This window comes from Nelumbo nucifera, chromosome 7, assembly GCF_055504915.1.
Source record: "Nelumbo nucifera cultivar China Antique chromosome 7, China Antique-T2T, whole genome shotgun sequence".
Classification (NCBI taxonomy): Eukaryota; Viridiplantae; Streptophyta; class Magnoliopsida; order Proteales; family Nelumbonaceae; genus Nelumbo; species Nelumbo nucifera.
In genome coordinates, this window is record NC_142655.1 from 15,840,685 (window position 1) to 15,862,113 (window position 21,429).

The 21,429-nt window shown below is 38.1% G+C and overlaps 1 protein-coding gene across 2 annotated transcripts in view; it reads left to right on the plus strand.

Moving 5' to 3' along the window:
- Positions 1-1,835: 1,835 nt before the first annotated feature.
- Positions 1,836-21,429, plus strand: part of LOC104607784 (uncharacterized) — a 30,395-nt gene continuing 10,801 nt past the window's right edge. For both annotated transcript variants that reach the window (XM_010273479.3, XM_019199519.2), the window contains exons 1-5: positions 1,836-2,149; positions 2,869-3,020; positions 7,863-7,934; positions 8,101-8,181; positions 8,262-8,291. In XM_010273479.3, the coding sequence (XP_010271781.1) occupies positions 1,999-2,149; positions 2,869-3,020; positions 7,863-7,934; positions 8,101-8,181; positions 8,262-8,291 (486 nt within the window). In that variant the 5' untranslated portion in view covers positions 1,836-1,998. The remainder of the gene's footprint in view (positions 2,150-2,868; positions 3,021-7,862; positions 7,935-8,100; positions 8,182-8,261; positions 8,292-21,429) is intronic.

Consider the following 21,429-nt stretch of genomic DNA (forward strand, 5'->3'; position numbering starts at 1 on the left):
CAGTTCGGTTCGGGTCGGTTTCGGTTTTCACACAAGAAAATCGAAACGACCCAATATATCGGTTTATGAATTTGGCCAACCCGAAACCGACCGGTGCTGATGAAAACCTGACCGACTCGGGTTGGGTCGGTTCGGGTTGGTCGGTTTGGTCGGGTTGGGCCTTCTTATGAACAACCCTAATCCTACTGATCTAGCCTGGAAATAATACCTATTCAGATCCTACATAGTATAACTCAATCAAAACCCAAAATGTTGGCATGCTAGGCAATTTGAATTTAGTTTTTATGGATCATAAAAAGTGACAGATTTTGGGTTGAACGGGTCAATAGTTCGATCACCCGGGTCAACAGTTTGTTGACTTTTTCAATGTTTTTTTACCAGATTCCAGGTCTGGGGTAAAAACAAAACCGGTTGCCTGGACGGTTCTCGAGCTGAATGGTCTGACCGTCCGGGTTAACAGCGATTCGAAAGCGTTGGTTTTAAGTCAATTTTGTTTTTTTTAACATTACCACTCACACTCAACTATGATGAAGTAATTGAAGTATGGTTTTATTTTAGGACAATCAAATAGATCGACGCTAACACGAGTGAAGAATCAAACAAGTGGCTACACCCAATTTGTTTAAGATTTTTATCTGGTTGTAGTATCATTCATTGGTCCAAATATCTTGTGCATCGCATGGGGCATTCTATTAGTATTGATGAAAAGTGAGGGAGAGGATAGATAGGAATTAGATATAATTTAGGAGAGAATCTCTACTAAATTAGAGATAATTTAAGAGAAAAATATGAATTATAGATAATTTAGGAGAAAGTGGAGGATAGTGGTGCCATTTGGTTAGATTAGATTAGATTTTGATAGAGATAGATTTTAGGAATAGTTTTAAGAAGGGATATCCAAAGGGATAAACATAGAGGAAAGAGGGGTGGGCCAGACATGGTGAGGTGTCATAATGAGAGAGGGAGAAGGGAGCAATGAGTTAGCTTCATGAGGAGTCCGGATCTCCTACCCACACAAACTGCTCACATCTGCCCACAACACACTACCCCTCATGAATTGGGAACATCTCCCCTTACATAATACTATGTAGAGGATGAAATGTTTTCCATGTGTGGCTGTGATATACGTGGATAGAGTTTGTGTGGGTAGGAGGTCCAGATCTCCTACCAGCACAAACTCTGTTCATGTCCTGCCCACACAAACTCTGCCCACGTCTACCCACAACACACTACCTCATGAATTGGGAACATTTCCCCTTGAATAATACTGTGACATGTTAAACGTGGGCAGGAGATCCGGATTTGCAATACGAATTCGACATAAATTCAACGGATAAGGTTTGATTCGATTTCAAATTTAAATGAAGAAAGGTTTGCCCGTATCCCATTCCATCCGATCCGTTTTCCGCCCTAAAAACACTCGTGTAGTCGTGTATACGTCGAGGGTGACGTTTTAACATGATCTGTGTCCGCACATCAGTATCACTGGGCCCCAAAGTTGGAATGAGTTGGGAGCGATTTATTGCTAGGCACCAGTCTTTTCTTGGCATTTTTTGCTGACGTGGAATTAAGCTATAAATCAAGAAAAACACTAAAAAGACAAAATTACCACTGCATATTCTAATCTATTAGTTATTTTGAATGGTGGTGCCTTTGTCTTTTCAAATGGATTTTTGTTCCTTTATTATGTTCCCAAATAAGCAAGTGTACGGTGGACAATCCATGAGATGGGACCCAGTGAATGATGTGTCCTTTACAATTAGGACACGTGGGCGGCCGAGGAGAGTTCTTTCGTGGCACTGATAATCACAAGGGCGATCTCGTTCTCTTTCCTTGAATAATTTCTCTGTTAATGGTGTTTTATCTTAATCTCTGCACTGAAGTTCAGTGCGGGTTGAATCCTATAATTAACTAGAGTTTCTTCTCTTCAATCTTTGTAGAATCTGTGAATCCTGAAACCCAAAGTATCAGGATATTAGGCTCAGTTTGGTTTCTGCAATGCAAGGTGCCATTTCCTTTAAGCAGCTAACATCGGGCGACAAGTCTCTGTTCTACCCCAATACCATCCGTACTCCCTTTAATGGAACAAAGTCCAGTGACTCCAAGAGAAGGAGTCTAAGCTTGTCCATTTCTGCAGTTTCCCAAAATGGTAAACTCTCAGTAACCCTAACTCTTGCTTCTTCGAAGTCGACAGTTCCAAATTTGAATGCGGGGTTTAGTTTAAGTGTAAGTAATGAATGCGGATTGTGCAAAACCGTATTAAAATTTTGAGGGATTTGTTTTCGTGATCGGTGTTTCGGTTTTGAATTTTGTGTCAATATAACTTTGGTTTCTGAAGCATTGTTCATGGATGTTTATTTTCTTTACATATTTGGCTACTGAGTTTGGTTTCCGTCTGCTCTCTATTCGAATTTCAAACTTTCAGCTTGTTTTGATTTGGAAGCACTTCTGCTTTTGCTTATGTTACGTGCACTTATGAATACCAGAAACTGCTTAACCATGGGATCTTTATATGTATAGCTATGTCCTTACACTAGTAAACATGTCAATATCGTTAGGTTCAGCTATTACTTTGGTGCGCTTCTGAATAATAATTGTCTTCCATCATCAATTTTCATCCGAATCTTTGATCATTACAGATTGTAACAGGATACCATTAGTTCTAAATTGATTTAACCCTGTTCTAAACTTGTGTTTTTTTTGACAAACTTCAACCCTTCTAAACTTGATGCTTTGGAGATGATTAAATACGTTATTGTGTACGTGGATGTGTAAATATGTAAGAAAAACCTGCAACACTTTTTATGACTGCAAATACATTCTTGTGATGACAACATGTTAACATTGGCATTGGCTGTGGTACCTCAGCGACAAACCCTGAAGCCCAGGATGCTTTAAAGCGTGCTCTTGCTAAGAAAGCCGTGGGACTAGTCAAGCCTGGAATGGTAGTTGGGCTTGGCACAGGAAGCACTGCATCACTTGCCACTGAAGAGCTTGGGAGGCTGATTAGAAAAGGAAAGGTGAGGCTGCCAAATCAATTTATCATAGGGGTGCCCTCTGGATGTAATGTATTTCAGGCCATGGCTTGAACCAATTTCAATCACTGAAAAATTTTGGACTCTGACATGGATGTGGATATTGGTATGATGCATGGTTCAAAGTATCTATTGAGGGCCCGGGAATAGGATCTCGTCATGGGTCGGTCCACGGGGAAAACCTCTTGTTTTCCCTTGTTCCTTCCTGCTCTTGATGAACCTATCTTGGCGCCTCTGGTGATTTGTTCAAGAGATCACCAACTCTCCTACCTCACTTCTTCAACTGAATATTCGATATCTCATTCAATAATGGGGTCTCCTTAAATAGGAGACTAGGAAGGCGTCCATAACAGTATCACATTCTTGATACACAAAATTTGATTATTTTTTAATGTTTTGTTCTGATATTTTGACAGGCCATCTGTCGTAACCAATATCAATATTAATGTTTTAAAAACCGTAAATCTGAAAAAGCCTTTAAAATAGGCGTATCGACCACCTCAAGATATGAAACGATATTCCCAATACAATATGGGGTGTATTGTATTGATACTTCGAATCTTGGTATGCCAGGGCCCCGTGACATGTCCTTACTGGATAAAGAACTAAAAGTATGGTAATATAAATTGTTCATGTATATTCTTTTTCTTGACAGGGAAACTTAAACAACAGGTAATTATCAAAAAGGAAATCTTAATTAAATTTCAAGACAGAAAAGAAAGAAGCTTAATCATTTGGTGATTGTCAAAAAGAAAAGATTAATTAAAAATTGATATTTATAAGCAACAAATCTATCTTGAAAATCTTGTAAAGGACTTCAAAAGACCACAGTAAACACGAACACTTATCAATCGTGTCAGGTAAATTCTGTTGGCTTGTAAACCTCATTAATTACTTACCACTCCAAAACAGAAATGCTTTATAAAGGACAACCAATGGGTAAGAAAAAACCGACACAATTTCATTATAACAGATTAACAGCTTTTGTACAATGCATGGTTTCTATATTACTGAAGAATATGTCACAAAAAGTGGAGGTAGTAATCATACTTTTTCTAGATAAGGAAATCATCCTTCAGATCATCATAATACATTTTCTTTATACTATCATTACACATCAAACACAAGATTTTCTGATGGATCTTGCTTTTTGAATCTGTCAAACTAAAACACTTGCTTTTGAAGCATACTTCTCTGCAGAAGATAATCTAGTAACTTCCTCTCTCATAAAATGAATGCTCCATCTTGACACTGATGTTCATCTTCCACCCTCATCATTATTAGCATTTTATTCTCTTCTCACATGGTAATTCTTGTAAATTATTTGGCGTAGAAGGTTATGCAAGATTATGCTGTCCCTTGGCTGCTTCAATAATAAATGGAAAAAAATGTCCCTTATTGATTTTAGGGGGAGGTCTCCCAGAGGTCCTCTCTCTCTCTCTCTCTCTCTCTCTCTCTCTCTCTCTCTCTATATATATATATATATATATATATAACTGTTTTGAGATGATTTTCATAAAGCAAAATGTATCACTGACAGTTTAGTGAAATGGGGAATGAATGCAATAGAGTGTAAAACAAGTCTATATTTTCATGGTAAAAATTTGTACGGGTCTGGATTGATTCATAATCTTTTGATAAATATCCTTGTTACACAATCTTTTTTCAATATTTTTCTGTTCTATTAGAGAAGATAGAATAGAGAAATACTCCTCCTTGGAGACTCCTAGAGGTTGTATCCTAGCTAATCTTAATAGCTGGATGGTGAACAGTAAAGCCTTTGATGGTATCAATTGGAGTGACATTGCAAAGAAATTGGCCAATTCTGCTGTTGAACTCTCCTTTTCATCCTCTGCCTCCCATTAAAATCACCACAAGACAAGAAAGTGAGTTTATTCTGAACTTTGATGGAAGTTTCAGGAAGACTTCGGAGGGCTCCTCCACGGCAGGAATAGGCGGTCTGTTGCACAGATCAAATGGTGACTTGGCCTGAGATTTTAGTGGTCCTTCCAAGGCAGATCAAATGGTGCTTGAAGGTCTCAGAATTGCCAAGTCATAGCAGCTTAGTTCCATTGCAATGGAAGGAGACTTGAGGAGTGCCATAAATTGGGCATCTGGACAGATCCCTGATCCTTGGAAGCTCTCTCACCTCCTGTTAGAAATTTGGGAGATTTCCTCTTACTAGCAGTGCAGTTTTAGATGGATTACCAGAGAGTTAAACCAGTTGGCAGATGTCCTAGCAAAATCTGGGTTGGGAAGGGACTTTTTGTATAGTGCACATACATTGCCAAACTATCAGTGGGCTTTGTTTTTTGTTTTTTGTTGACAAGGCCTTGTACATCTCATTTACATCCCTCCCTTGATTAATGAAACCTGTTATCTTTTCTCAAAAATATTTTCTCTATTCTATTAATACATATCTTTGACCTTTATGAGAGCAATTCTCGAATCATGGGCCTTAAATAACAAAAAGACATTGTAAAACAGTATTTTGTGCAAAATCAGTAGAGCTTTTGGGTGTTGCATCTTGCCTTTTTGTTATTTAAGAGCAAGGTTTAAAATGTCGATGTCGATGAAAATGTTGCTTACCAAAATATAGGACATATGTCGGAAATGTCGAGGGGAAATATTGTAAAAATTAGAGACATTGTGGAAATATTATGAAATATGTGGAAATATGCAATGGTATTTTGTAAAATGATAAAAGAAGCATTAATACATATTTCTAGACTATTATCTTATTCCCAACCATTATATAAAGCTAAGAAACTAAGATCAATAACAAATTAGTAAATGATGATTTACTGATTTATTATGCATTTTGATGTTTTTACAAGGTTATCCGATATTTTCTTTTCTTATTTTTAATTCTGATTTATTATAAATTCTAATATATTTATTTCACACTAGTAAATAGAAATACATTTATTCTGATTTTTTAAATATTAAAGTTATAATACATTATGTTTTATTATAATTTTAATAAACTGATTCTCTTTTTTTGTAGTATTAAGATTATGATAAATTCTGATTTCTTATAAAACTTAATGAATTTATTATGATTTTTAATACTAAACTTATAATAAATTATGATTTAGTATAAAATATAATAAATTTATTCTGATTTTTTGTATTAAATGTAGAATATGATTTATTATAATTTAATAATCATTTTCTGATTTTAATAAATATTTTAAAAAATACTAACTAGTTAATATTTTATTACTTGAAAAATATTTTATGTTTTATATTATAAAGCAATTAATTTATTCTTTTGTTTTTATATTTTGCTAATTCTTTTTTATAAATATTTTATTTGAAATATTAAATAGAAATTATTAATGGAATAATTTATATTAATATAATGTATTATATTTTTTTGATGAATGATTAATATAATGTATTATAATAATATAATATACTAATATATTATATCATTAATGTACATTAGTTGACATAATAGGAAAAACTATCTTTTTTTTTGGTTATTTGGACCGGTTTGGTCGACATTTCCGAAATATAGGAAATGTCGATTGAAATAATGTAATTTTTATATTACCATCCATTTCCATGTCGATGAGCCTCGACATCGACATATGTCGGGCGACATTAGCGACATTTCGCAACATTTGAAACCATGTTTAGGAGCTCTATGGTGGACAAGCCTGTTACATAAGCATTAAGGGTGAAAGGGAACAATGACATTCTTATAAGAGCCGGACAATGAGAATATATGTAACTAAAAGAAGGAAAGAAAGACGAAACTATGAGGTTGGCATCACTAGATCCGAATACTTGGCTATTAGGGGTGGATTCGAGCCGAGCCGATCTGAATACTTGGCTATTCGAGGTCGGCTTGCTGAAATTGTGTTAGGCTCGAGCTTGAGCTCGATTCAAGCTAGAGATTTGGCTCGAGCTCGGCTCAATTCAAAGCTCACAAGTTCGAGCTTGGCTCAGCTTGAGCTCGACTGCAAGCCAAGTTTTTTCTAAAATCAAAAAGTATAAATATAAAAATATTTTTTATTTTATATACAAAAGATTAAGAATTATAAAAATTATTTACTATTATACTTAAAAAATAAGAATATTATATATATAATAAAAATTATTTCTTATATGTATATGTATATATAATATAAAAATATTATTTATTATACTAGGCTCGATTAAGCTCACAAGCCTCACGAGTCGAGCTTCACTTGGCTCGAGCTCGGCTTGATTAGCAAACGATCCTATACATCAGGCTCGAGATCGGCTCAAAGCTCGGTTTGAACTGAGCCGAGCCAAGCTCGAATAGCTCGTGAGAAGCTCGGTTCGTGGCCACCCCTAGTTAACATTGATGGTTTCTAGGAAATCTCATATTGTTAAACTGCCTAGTTAACTTTGTTAGATTTATTTAAAATGACGATATTACTCTTTGTCTATAACCTAGGAAATATTAAACCTGGTTCAGTTCTTGACATTGTTCTATCTCCTATGGTTGATTTGAAGTTGCAGGAATAGAACCATGTTACATGGTCTTTCTAAAAGTATAAGTTTTATATGATAAAAATTCAAAGTTACAAAAAGATTTACAAAATGCATAGGGAATGGCAATCAGAAGGTGATCTAAGGATCTCTATTGCCAAAGGAACTTGTTGGGACTCCCACTAAATTTCTGAGATACAGAAATGATTATGGAATGTAGATTAGAACACTGAAAGTTTGGTTGCTTAAGCCACAATGAGGTAGATTTATGATAACTAAAGTGTAGTAATGCAGCCCAAAGTTCAACTTGTTCTCATGATCTTATCAATGATTTTGTTGTGCCTCTTTTATCTCTTTCAGTTGAAAGATGTTGTTGCTGTTGGGGCAAACTATCAATCACGAGTTCTGGCTAGGCAATTCGGTGTGAAAACTGTAAGTTGTAATCAGGAAACATCTAGAAACTTGTTTATTTCATTTGACTTTATTGTTTTTTTAATTATTGTGAGCTTTGTTTTTGATACTTCAGCATTCAAGAACAATGAAAATAAAAGTTGTTTCCCCTTTTCCATATGCTTTCTATGATTTTCATTCTTTGCAGGTTGATTTGAATGATGTTAATAACATCGACATTGCATTTGATGGTGTAGACGAAGTGGACTTAAATAAAAACTTATTAAAGGTTGAAATACTTCTCACTTTATTTCCATTGTAGCATTTAACATTGATTACATTAGTTACTAATTTCTCTTTTCTTGCTAGGGTGGCGGTGCTGCACATACCATGCAAAAGGTAACTTGGTGTGTCTTAAAAGTAACTATTCATCTAACCACTTATACTTTATCATTCTACCAGAGTACCATGAGTTCAAAACTCAAAGTATATTCTAAGGGGGCACTAGTTATTGTTGCCATAGTAGTAAAAATCTTACAATTTACAATAGGATTCATGATTCAAATCATGGATATCAAGGGTTCTGATTGAATCTTACATCTAAACCATTTTCTGATAAAATATGTTCTGATTTTGTTTGTGAAACTTACAAATATAAATATAAATACTGATAAAAAACTTACAAATATAAATTCATGCAATTTAAATTAATTTGATTGGAACCTGTTGGTGTCGAGTATATAGGGGTATTTCTGTCTTTATACTTATGTTGGGGTTGCTGATGTGTAATATTATGTTAGAACTAGTGTCCCTCACTTAAGAAGGGGCACATGTGTCTTTTCCATTATGTTAGTGATATAAAACATATCTGGCCGAATGGGAGAAGTAATTTTCTCTCATTCGAACCAGACTTTTCTCCTCTCCTTTCTCTCTCTCTCTCTTTCTCTCTCTCTCTCTCTTTCTTCTTTCTTCTTCTCTCCTCTTGGCTGTTATCAGACTAACAGAACTCAAGGGCAGGCCGAATCATAATATGGTATCGGAGCACAACTAAGCAACTCAGATCTGCCCAGATTTCTGTTTTCTGCGCACTCAGTCTAGGGTTTTCTCTTGGTTTCTTTGCCATCGGTTGGAGATAAGGGAAAGGGCTGAAAAGGAGTGGTCTCCCTCTTCCCTTGGAGGTTTCTATGCCTCCAGTTGTGCTGTTTGTGGTCGGTTGCTATGGTTTCTAAGAAGCCCTCCCCTAATCGATGAAGAGAAGAGGGCTGATTCGTGTGGTGCAGTGGGTATCTTGTGTGGTTTGATTTTCGGGTGATGAGGTAAGAGATTTCTATGCATTTTTTTTTGTTGTGAATCAAATAAGAAGTTTGTTTCAGATCGTATGGTGGGATTTCAGATTGTAGTATGCTTGGGTTTATGCTGTTTTCAGTGTGATTCGAAGGGGGAGTAGTCCTCATATAGTGTGATGAGATTTTAGGTAGTCATGGGGTAGGGTTTGTGGTGTAAAAAGTGCAATCTTCAGCAATAGCAAGTGCTGAAACTAGTTTGATCAGTGTGTGGTGTTGTCTAGTGTATAGTGTGCTGAATTCAACAATAACAGAATGGAGAGAATTATGTACTTTGGGATAAATCTGTAGAAGTTTTTCTTAAGGAAAAGAAGAAGGTGAAATACATAAGGGAGGAAAAACCCTCCATTGATTCTCATGAGTATGATGACTGGGAACAAGAGGATGCACAAATTATCAAGTGGTTATGGAACAATATGGAACCCAAGATTAATGTAAATTTCATGTTTCTTGACATTGCCAAAGATGTGTGGGACCATGCTAAGAAGTTGTATTCTGGTCAAGACAATACAACCAAAGTATATCAACTGTGTCAGGAATACTATAATCTGCAACAGGGGAATCAGAGTCTTGAGGAGTACTATGCTAGTATGAGAAACATTCGTAATGAGTTGAATGTTTATCACTTCCTCACTTCTGATGTCAAAATTCAGCAACAACAGAGATAACAACTTGATGTGACTCGATTTCTGGTGGGGCTGAAATCTGAGTATGAACCAGTGCGGGCTCAAATACTAGGAGGGTCAGCTCTCCCTTCCTTAGATGAGGTGTTTGCTCGATTTCGAAGGATTTCCATTGGATTTACTGAGAACTCTAATGTTTCCGATAGATCAACCTTTGTAGTATTGAGGGGCCGTGGGGTTAGAGGTGGAGCTCAGTCTGGTCGTAGTGGTAGCAATGGTTTGGTATATGACCGGAGTGGTGGTAGTGGACCTACATATAATTGTGGTGGTGGTCGTACTGGAGGTAGAGATTCAGGGGGAGCCCATGGCAGAGGACGTGATTCGGGTCCGATGAGGTGTACTCACTGTGGTATGGATGGACATACCATTAATTATTGCTATGACTTGCATGGTCTACCCTCAACTTGGGCCAATCATGCTATGACTAGTGACAACAACTTCAGACAGGAGAGTCGTTCAGTTGATCAGATGCTTCCTACATCCACAGATGTTCCCGGGAAGGAGATGATGAGTGTCCCCCATGATGAGTATGAGAGGTTTGTCCAGTCCACATCTCAGCAGAACACGACTACTCTCGCATACTCAGGTATGGCTTGTTTGACATCCACACCCAATCCCTGGATTATTGACTATGGAGCCTCCGATCACATGACTGGAACTCCAGGTGTGTTTTCTTCCCTCTCTCATTGTTCAACATCACAATCTGTTACCCTTGCTAATGGCTCCACATCCTCTATTTGTGGTGTTAGCAATGTTAACATGACCCCCTTACCTTTATCCCCAGTTTTGTATGTCCCTAAATTTCCGTTTAACCTTATGTCTGTTAGTAAGTTGACCAAGTCACTCAATTGCTCTATTACTTTTTACCCTTCGTGTGTTTTTTAGGATCTCAAGACGGGGATGAAGATTGTTGGAGGGCATGAAGCTGGTGGATTGTATTATCTTGACGGTGGTGGAAGAACATCAACAACTTTCTAGTCATCTCTCTCTCCTCTCCAGTGGCACTGTCGATTTGGTCATCCTTCACTGAAAGTTTTGAAGTCTTTGGTTCTTTCGTTGATTCAACTTTATGTTTTAGATTGTGAGTCGTGTCAATTGGGGAAACATCATCATGTCCCCTTTAGTCCTATAGTTGATAACCGTATGTCGAGTCCTTTTTCTTTGGTTCATTTAGATGTTTGGGGTCCTTATAAAGTGATATCATACAATAGATATAGATATTTTGTCATTTTTGTTGATGATTATTCAATGATGACGTGGCTCTATTTAATGAAAGAAATGAATGAATTGTTTACCATTTTCCAAAAATTTTATGCTGAGATTCGCAACCAATTAGGTGCTCACATTAAAATTTTTTGTTCCGATAATGGCCGTGAATATTTCTCTTCATCATTTCAAGAATGCTTGGACCAACATATCATTATACATCAGACCTCATGTACCTACACCCCACAACAAAATGGGGTGACTGAGAGAAAGAATCGTCATCTTTTGAAAACAGCTCGATCTCTCATGCATCACATGAATATTCCCAAACCCTTTTGGAGTGATGCGGTGCTTACTTCTTGTTTCTTGATTAATCGGATGCCCACGTCTATCCTTGATGGTCATTCCCCATTCACTACCTTGTTTCCCACCGTGCCTCCATTTCCTCTTTCTCCTTGGGTTTTTGGGTGTGTTTGCTTCCTCCATAATCTAGGCCCCGGGAAGGACAAGTTAGATGCACGATCCATTAAGTGCATCTTCCTTTGCTATTCCCGGACCCAGAAAGGGTATAAGTGTTATCATCCTAGATCTCGATATTCCTTTGTGTGTGCTGATGTTACCTTCTTTGAGTCTACTCCATTTTTCTTGGGGTCCGGTGATGTTTCTTCATCCTCATCACCTCCTCCTCTTCCTCTTCCAGTTGCGGATTCTGTTCCTCTTGTTCCAGCTGTGACCAAGTCCTTGCCTCAAGTGCCACCACCCATTGAACGACCACCTATTCGTCAAGTGTATACACATCGTCCACATGTACTGGCTGCTCCTCCTCCAGCTCCATCAACGTCGACAAATCCGGCAGTTGTCCCCACACCAGCCCCAAACCCAATATTTGATCTTGATCTTCCCATTGCCTTGCGGAATGGTAAACACACTTGTACCCTTCATTCTATTTCCAAGTTTGTTTCACCCACTCCAGGGTGGCGCCGTGCAATGGAATAAGAACTCTCAGCTCTAACTCATAATCATACTTGAGACCTCACCACTCTTCCTCCTGGGAAGCGGGCTGTCGGTTGTAAGTGGGTTTATACTATTAAGTACTTACCTGATGGTAGTGTAGAGCGATTGAAAGGTAGGCTGGTTGCAAAAGAGTACTCCCAAACCTTTGGTATTGACTACATAGAGACCTTCTCCCCAGTTGCTAAGATAGATTTGGTTCATGTTGTGATATCTCTTGCTGCTATGTATGATTGACCCCTCTATCAGCTTGATATCAAGAATGCTTTCTTGCATGGTGATTTGCTCGAGGAGGTCTATATGGAACAACCATCGGGGTTTGTTTCTCAGGGGGAGGATGGTAAGGTATGCAGACTAAAGAAGGCTATTTATGGGCTTAAACAGTCTCCTTGAGCATGGTTTGGTAGGTTCAGTGAGGTGGTAAAGAAGTTTGGTATGAAACAGTGCCAAGTTGATCATTCAGTCTTCAGTCATGACTCTTAGGCAGGAAAAATTCTATTAGTGGTGTATGTAGATGATATTGTTATTACCGGAAATGATAAAATGGGCATTGATAGGTTGAAGACTTTTCAGCAGGAACATTTTCAAACAAAGGACCTTGGTAAATTGAAATATTTCTTGGGGATAGAAGTAGCAAGGTCTAAGCATGTGCTTGATTTGCTGGAAGAAACACGTTTGTTAGGTGCTAAACCAGCTGAAACACCTATGGAAACAAACACTAAGTTGAGCAGTGATATGGGTGAAGTGTTTGAAGACCCTGGCAGATACCGGCGACTTGTAGGTAAATTGAACTCCCTAACCATTACTCGGCTAGATATTTCATTTGCGGTTAGTGTGGTATGTCAATTCATGTATAAACTGATTGGGTTGGTTCTATGTTGATTGGGCTAGTTCTATGTTTGATAGGAGATCTTCCACAGGCTATTGCATCTTTCTTGGGGGTAATCTGGTGACATGGAGAAGTAAGAAGCAGACAGTCGTGGCGAGAAGCAGTGCGAAGGCAGAATATAAAGCATGACACATACTACTTGTGAATTAGTGTGGCTAAGGAACCTTCTACAGGAGATAGGATACAATGTTAACACTCCAATGAAGCTCTACTGTGACAATCAGGTTTCAGTTCATATTTCTTCTAATCCGGTGTTTCATGAAAGAACCAAGCACATAGAGGTTGATTGTCACTTTGTGAGAGAGAAGGTGCTAAGTGGAGTGATAGATACTGCATATGTTAACACAGGGAACCAGTGGGTAGACTTATTTACTAAAGGGTTGAGTTGGGGAAGAGTGGACTACATATGTAACAATCTGGGATTATATGATATATACTCACCATCTTGAGGGGGAGTGTTAGTGTTGAGTATGTAGGGGCATTTCTGTCTTTATAATTATGTTGGGGTTGCTGATGTGTAATATTATGTTAGAACTAGTGTCCCTCACTTAAGAAGGGGCACATGTGTCTTTTTGTTTTGAAATGGTAAAAACTGATCTTATCATTCCATTGCCAACCGGCATATTTATATAGTAAGCTGCTGCAATAAATAGAAAACATCTTCCTAAATCAATCCCTATAATTAAAGGACTAACAATTTTAATCCCCATATTTAAGGGATTATACTTTTCCACAATCCTAGGAATACATATTCACACATTCCTATTTTTACACAACTACCAAATATAGATGCTAACTACCAATTATACATCTATACCAGTAACCCCACGTTTTCCAACACTCCCCCTCAAGCTGGTGAATAGAGATCCTCCATTCCCAGCTTGGCTACAATTCTACGAAAGTCTGTACTATTGAACCCTTTAGTAAGTACATCGGCCAGTTGTCCTTTTGTAGATACATAGGGAGTGCAAATCAGCTTGCTGTCCAGTTTCACTTTTATAAAGTGTCGATCAATTTCAATGTGCTTCGTCCTGTCATGTTGAACAGGATTGTGAGCGATATTGATGGCTGACTTGTTGTCACAATATAGTTTCATAGGCTCTTCTCGTGGAATCTTCAAGTCTTCTAAAATTATCTTCAACCAGAGTAATTCACACACTCCTTGTGCCATAGCCCTGAACTCTGCCTCTGCACTTGACCGAGCCACTACATTTTGCTTCTTACTCCAAGTGACTAAGTTTCCTCCAAAGAAGGTACAGTAATCAGAAGTGGACCGTCTATCTACTGGAGATCCTGCATAATCGGCATCTGTATATGCTTCAAGAGCCAGTCCCCCATTCCTTCTGAATAAAATTCCTTTCCCTGGATTGGCTTTCAAATAGTGCAGAATTCGATGAGCAGTCTGCAGATGAACTTCTTTGGGATTATGCATAAACTGACTTATTACACTTACAACATATGGCAAGATAAATGAGTTTTCCAACTAGTCTTTGGAACATCTCATTGTCTACACTTGCATTCTCGCTAGCTTCTCCAAGTTTATGATTGGGATCTATAGGCGTGGAAGCTAGTTTACATGCTATATTTCTTGTTTCTCTCAAAAAATCAACAACGTACTTTTGTTGAGAGATAAAGATGCCTTGTTTAGAATGTGCAACTTCAATTCCGAGAAAATACTTTAGTCTCCCCAAGTCTTTTATCTCAAATTCTCTGGCAAGGCAATTTTTCAATGCTTCATTCTCCTTTTTATCATTCCTAGTAACGATTATATCGTCCACATAGACTAATAGAGCAGTAACTCCCCCTGAGGCTGTGTGTTTGATAAACAATGTGTGGTCACCTTGACTTTGCTTGTAACCTGTACTAAGCATCACCTTTGTAAACCTTCCAAACCATGCTCTCGGAGACTGTTTGAGACCGTATAGTGCTTTCTTCAACCTACAAACTTTGTTCTCCTTAATGCCTTCTCCAAAACCCGGTGGAATGTCCATGTATATCTCCTCTTCTAGATCACCATGGACAAACACATTCTTTACATCAAACTGTTGCAAATCCCAATTATAGTTAGCAACCAAAGACAACAACACCCTAACTGTATTCATTTTAGCTATTGGGGCAAAATTTTCCTGATAATCTACCCCATAAGTCTGTGTATATCCCTTGGCTACCAGTCGTGCTTTGTACCTTTCTAATGACCCATCAGATTTGTACTTAATTGCGAACACCCATTTACATCCTACAACCTTCTTGTTTCTCGGTAGATCCACAACTTCCCACGTGTTGTTCTTTTCTAGTGCCTCCATTTCCACTCTCATGGCTTTTCTCCACTCCTTATTAGAAAGTGCCTCAGTTAGAGTATTAGGAATTGGAATGGTGTTAAGGTTGGCTAGAAAACTTTTATGGGGTTCAGAGAATCTTTGGAACGACACAGATTTGGCTAAAGGGTACAATGGGCGTTTGGTACATTCTCTGGTTCCTTTTCTCAGGGCAATAGGTAGGTCATACTCATACTCAGACTGTGAAGGTACATGTTCAGGTTTTGAACATCCCTTAGTTCTAGGATTAGGAGTTGAATCTTGGACTTGCACAAGTTGAGGATCTGGATTTCTTCTCCTAGAGTAAACTTGCATATATCTCACATCATCATGCACATCATTGGTGGGGTTAATAGTGTCTGGATTTGGTTCACTGGTCAGGTTGTTTGACTCTTGTTGAGGCTCGGAAATGTGGGGCTTAGAGGAATGTGACTCAGAAGGATGTGATTCTTGACGGTTGGATGACTGTGAGGAGGGTAATACATCTAGGGAGAGTAGATCCGAGGCCTTATCTTCCATTAATGAGGGCTCCCCCTAAAGATAAGGTTGAGTGAAAAAAGATTGTCTCTCCTCAAACGTGACATCGATGAAGGTGTAGAATTTTCTGGTGGCTGGATGATAACATTTATAACCTTTCTGAGTTGGGGAATATCCCAAGAAGATACACCTGATTGCTCGTAGATCTAATTTTCCCTTATTATGGACATGAACACAGGCAGTGCAACCAAAAATTCTTGGTGTGAGATTATTTGAGGTTCGAATATCAGGGTAGAATTGAGAGAGGAGTTGTATTGGGCTTCAGTTGTCAAGAGCTTTAGATGGTAGTCTATTTATGGTGTATGCAGCGGTAAGGACAGCTTCTCCCCAATATTGTTTTGGGATCCAGTTTTGAAAGAGAAAGGCTCGGGTGGTTTGCAATAGATTGCCATTTTTCCTCTCAGCTACCCCATTCTGTTGGGGAGTGTTAACACAGGAGGATTCATGCACAATGCTTTCTTTCTGGAAAAATGGGGACAAATTCTGATTAAAATAATTTGTAGCATTATCAGATCGAAATCTTTTAATTTTCACACCAAACTGAGTTTGGACCATGTTATGAAAGTTGGGAAGAATGGTGCCCACATCAGATTTAGACTTAAGAAGAAAAATCCATGTGACCCTAGTGCAATCGTCAATAAAGGTGACGAACCATCTAGAACCTGTAATGTTGGGAATTCGAGAAGGGCCCCATATATCCGAATGAATCAAATAAAAAGGGATTGGAGATCTTTTATTGCTGATTGGGAAAAAAACCCTTTTGTGTTTAGTAAATTCACAAACTTCACAATGAAAGGTTTCAACATCAATCCCTTTAAACAAGGAAGGAAACATTGTTTTTAAAATAGAAAATGAAGGATGACCGAAACGAAAGTGATGACGCCAAATTAAATCTTTATTGGAGGAAGATAAGAATGACTCGTGTGTGACATGCATAACAGTGTGAGATGGTTTGCCGGTTGCTTCAAGGTAGTAGAGTCCATCCCTTTCCTTAGCAAGTCCAGTCTTCTTTCCCGAAACCTGGTCCTGAAATACACAGTAAGAAGGAAAGAACACAACATTGCAGTTCACATCCTGGGTGAGTTTATGTATAGAGATAAGGCTAGTGGATAACATAGGAACATGAAGCACATTTTTAAGTAATAGGGATGTAGTAATCTGAATATTCCCAATTCCTGCCACTGTGGTGAAAGAACCATCAACAACAGAAATTTTCCTACTACTAGGACAGGGTGTATATGTGAGAAAATGTAATGAAGAGGGTGTCATGTGGTCAGTAGCTCCAGAATCAAGAATCCATGGAAAAACACTAGCCGAGACATGTAATCCTAGTGATAAAGACTCACTCGAGAGAGCAAGAGAGGTAGAACCACTTCCTGGTTTCAAGGATCCCAGGAAACCCCTTAGTCTTTCAATTTCTTCATCATTAAATGGCCCCTGACTTGAGTGTTCTTGCTGCGGGATTGTGGAGACATTATGGGCCTGTTGAACTGGTTTCGAAACTTCTCAATTGCCCCATTCCTTGCTGGATGTGGGAGGTTTCCCATGAAGTTTCCAGCAGCAATCTTTTGTGTGTCTGGGCTTCTTGCAATACCAGAGGTTATTGTTAGAGTCACGGGTGGTTGTGTCACGAGTCAAGTTGTGATTGTTCTCACCCTTTGAACCACGGTAATTTCCTTCCCTTGCCACCATAGCAGAACCTTCGGGATCTTTAGGCTCAAGCATGATTCCACAACGGCTTTCCTCAGCTCTGACAAGGGCTATAACTTCATTCAATGGAGGCACTTCTTCTTTGCCGAGAATTTGTATTCGGACCTGATTAAATTCAGCATTCAGTCCGACCAAAAAATCATACACCCTATCTCTTTCAATAAAATTCTTCAAGATCACAGTGTCATCGGGGCACTTTGTCTCAAGAACCCAATAATGATCAAGCTCATGCCACAAATTTTGCAGCAGATTTGCATACTCTGTAACGCTTCTGCTTCCTTGTTTGGCCGCCACTGTCTTCACTTTGACCTCATAGACACAAGCAGCGTCATGGGCTTTGGAATAGGTTTGTCGGACAACGTCCCAAATATCCCTTGCAGAGGGAAGAAACATACAAGTATCGCTAATCTCGAGTGTCATTGAACTCCACAACCATGACATAATCATGGGGTCCTCTTCGTCCCAAGCATCAAAATTTGGCTCGCCCAATTTTGGCCCTGTTCCAAGAAGGTGACTAATTTTTCCTTTTCCCTTCAAATAGGTACGCACTAGTTGTGACCACTTCAAATAGTTCTGGCCATTCAGTCTATATGTTGCCTGAATATTCTGCAAATCACCGGTATGAGGATGAGAATTCGTTGCTCCTTCATAAGTTTGGACGGGAGCACTTGTTGCAGTCACGTCGGACATTTTCAATGGAGGAAGAATAAGGCTAGCGGGAAAGGAGAATAAAGAAGGAGGAAAAGAAACACTGCTGATTACAGATCAGCACTAAAGGCCAGAAAAACACGAAAAAAAAAACTGGCAATGAAGGCCAGAAAAGCAGGGGAAAGATTTGGCAATGAAGGCCGGAGAAAAAAATCTCAAGGTTGGCAAACCTAGAGCTCTGATACCATGTTTTGAAATGGTAAAAACTGATCTTATCATTCCATTGCCAACCGGCATATTTATACAGTAAGCTGCTGCAATAAATAGAAAACATCTTCCTAAATCAATCCCTATAATTAAGGGACTAACTATTTTAATCCCCATATTTAAGGGATTATACTCTTCCACAATCCTAGGAATACATATTCACACATTCCTATTTTTACACAACTACCAAATATAGATGCTAACTACCAAATATACATCTACACCAGTAACCCCACGTTTTCCAACACTTTTCCATTATGTTAGTGATATAAAACATATCTGGACGAATGGGAGAGGTAATTTTCTTTCATTCGAACCAGACTTTTCTCCTCTCCTTTTCTTCTCCTTTCTCTCTCTCTCTCTCTTTCTTCCTTCTTCTTCTCTCTTCTTGGCTGTTATCAGACTAACAGAACTGAAGGGGCAGGCCGAATCATAATAGAACCTAATCTCTAGTCTTTTCATCCTTTATTTGTTTTAGGCCCCTTAACCGGAATAGGGGTCTGGAATCAGAATCAGAATGGGCTATTCCGATTCCAACTGTTTGGTTGTGTGGAATCGAAATCCCATTCCCATTCCTGCAGGAATGGCGTTTCCCATTTGAGGGAATGGCCATTCCCTGCCCCTCCCTTGGGAATGAAATTCCATTCCTGCTGATTCCTATTTCCATTCCCATTCCTGTCTGAACCAAACAGACTATGGGAATAGACCATTCCGATTCTGATTCCAACTGTGAGCCAAACAGACCCTTAATTTTTTTCAAGGGGCTTTTGTTTTAAAACCCTTACTAGATAAGATTTGTTTAGGTTATTTAAGACCTATTTGAACACCTTATTAAGCTTATTTTCCCTAATATGTAGGTTAAAGAGTTACTGTCTGTGGGTTAATTGATTTTCAAGTTAAACCTGATTGTATCATTTTAGGCTTCTGTTGCATAAGTGGTAAACTATGCTGTATTAAGTACATATATGGTAGAGCCTATCTGTACATGGTACCAAGTACATATGCCATGGATATGGATTAAACATGGGGTAAGTCTTTTTGTGTGTATTCATACTTTTAATTTTTTGGCAACTTTGTAAAAGGCTGAAATAATTTTAAAATTTACTATAATATTAACAATTTGATTTTATTCAAACTTCTCTATGATTTGAAATATGATTAGTGTTTTCAGAACAGTGGTCCTGACAGTATGAAATAATATGAGGTTTCTGATGTGGCAAGTTTTGGAGATCAAAAAACATAAAATGCAAAAACATGCATAACAACACTTGTAATGTTAGATATGCTTCTAAAGTTAATGTTAGTGTCCAATATCAAAAGAACATGCTGATAATAGCTTCATATGCAATGACAAAAGTAGAACGACAGAGGAAATGGTTGAAATTATAAAAATTAGAGCAGCACACTGGGTAAAGACAGTTGATCTATTCAAAGAATTTTCAGTGAATGATATCCTGATGACATAGACTGAAGTGGCATCTTCTTCTAAAAGAAAGGAAAAAGTCTTTATGGAGTGGCTACCCCCAATGGCTAACAAAATAAAATTAAATTTTGATGGGAGTTCCATGGGAAGCACAGGAATGGCAGGTATTAGTGGAGTATTTCGAGATGGTTCAGGGAAAATTTTGGCTATGTTTTCACGACCTTTGGGGCTGGGAGATTCACTACAGGCTGAGCTGATGGCATTATTACAAGGGTTACAAATTGCCAAACAATCAAATTTTCAGCAATAAGAAGTAGAAGGAGATTAAAAATTACCATTTCTTGGGCCAGGAGTAGGCATCTTGTGCCATGGATCTATAGGCATGATTTTAGGGAAATAGAAAGCATCAAGCCGGAGCTGGGCATAACATTTAATTGGGTTAGAAGGACAGCAAATGGGATGGCTGATACTTTGGCAAAACAAGGGGTATATAGACAAAAATTATTTTGGGCAATATTATAATTTTGTAACTTTGTTGGGACTGGGCTGTTTTTTGGATGCATTTGCCCTTTCATTGTATTAACCAATTTCATATTTTAATACAACTCCAATTTTCTTGCTGATAAAAAAAATAGCTTCATATGCACACGGGTTTTATAACTAACAACAATATACATAGTATATATTAGGTGTGATGTTCAGGAAGATGAACATGACAGTGTCTTTTAAGCAGGCAAACATACAGCACTGAGCGGCCTTCTTACATAGTGCATTGTTTTTTAATCAATATTCAGAAGCTTGCTTTTGTTCTGTTCTGAATCCTTTGTTTTAACCTCACCTTATTTGAATCCATGCGTATATCCTTAATCTTATTACATTTGCTATGTGAAGTTTCTGTTGATACATTGTGCATGTATTACTTTTGGGCACAAACGATATAAAACATTGCATAATTTGAAAGGATTAGCAGATCTTGAGTATGACATATCTGTACAATATTGGTATGTCCTTGCTTAGAATCTTGATAAAAGTGACTAGTGGAAACTGCCATTGGATGGGTTCTTAGCTTGCGGATTTTTCAGCAAAAACAACTCTTATCAGATGAACGTAGCTGTCCAATATATATATATATATATATATATATATAGCAGCACAGAAATGATTTCTTTAACTATAGAGAAAATAATTACAAGAGGTTGTGGACAAAGAGAAAAAAACAGCTTCAGAGAAGCTGACCTATCCCAAGAAATACAATTGAGCCCAATACAAGGAAGTTCTTGTACCCCTTGCTTAGCTAGACCATCTGCCAGACTGTTGGCAGTTCTCCTAACCAATTTAATTTGGTTGTCATGTCTTTTGGTACCCATTTAAATCACCTGAGTTCATTTCTCAACCCCATATACTGCAGCCAATAGCTTTGATCTAACCACATCACCTTGTTCAGCTGGTCCTGAGTACAAGGCTATGATGTTTCCTTCCCCATCCTAATGACCCTTCCTATACCT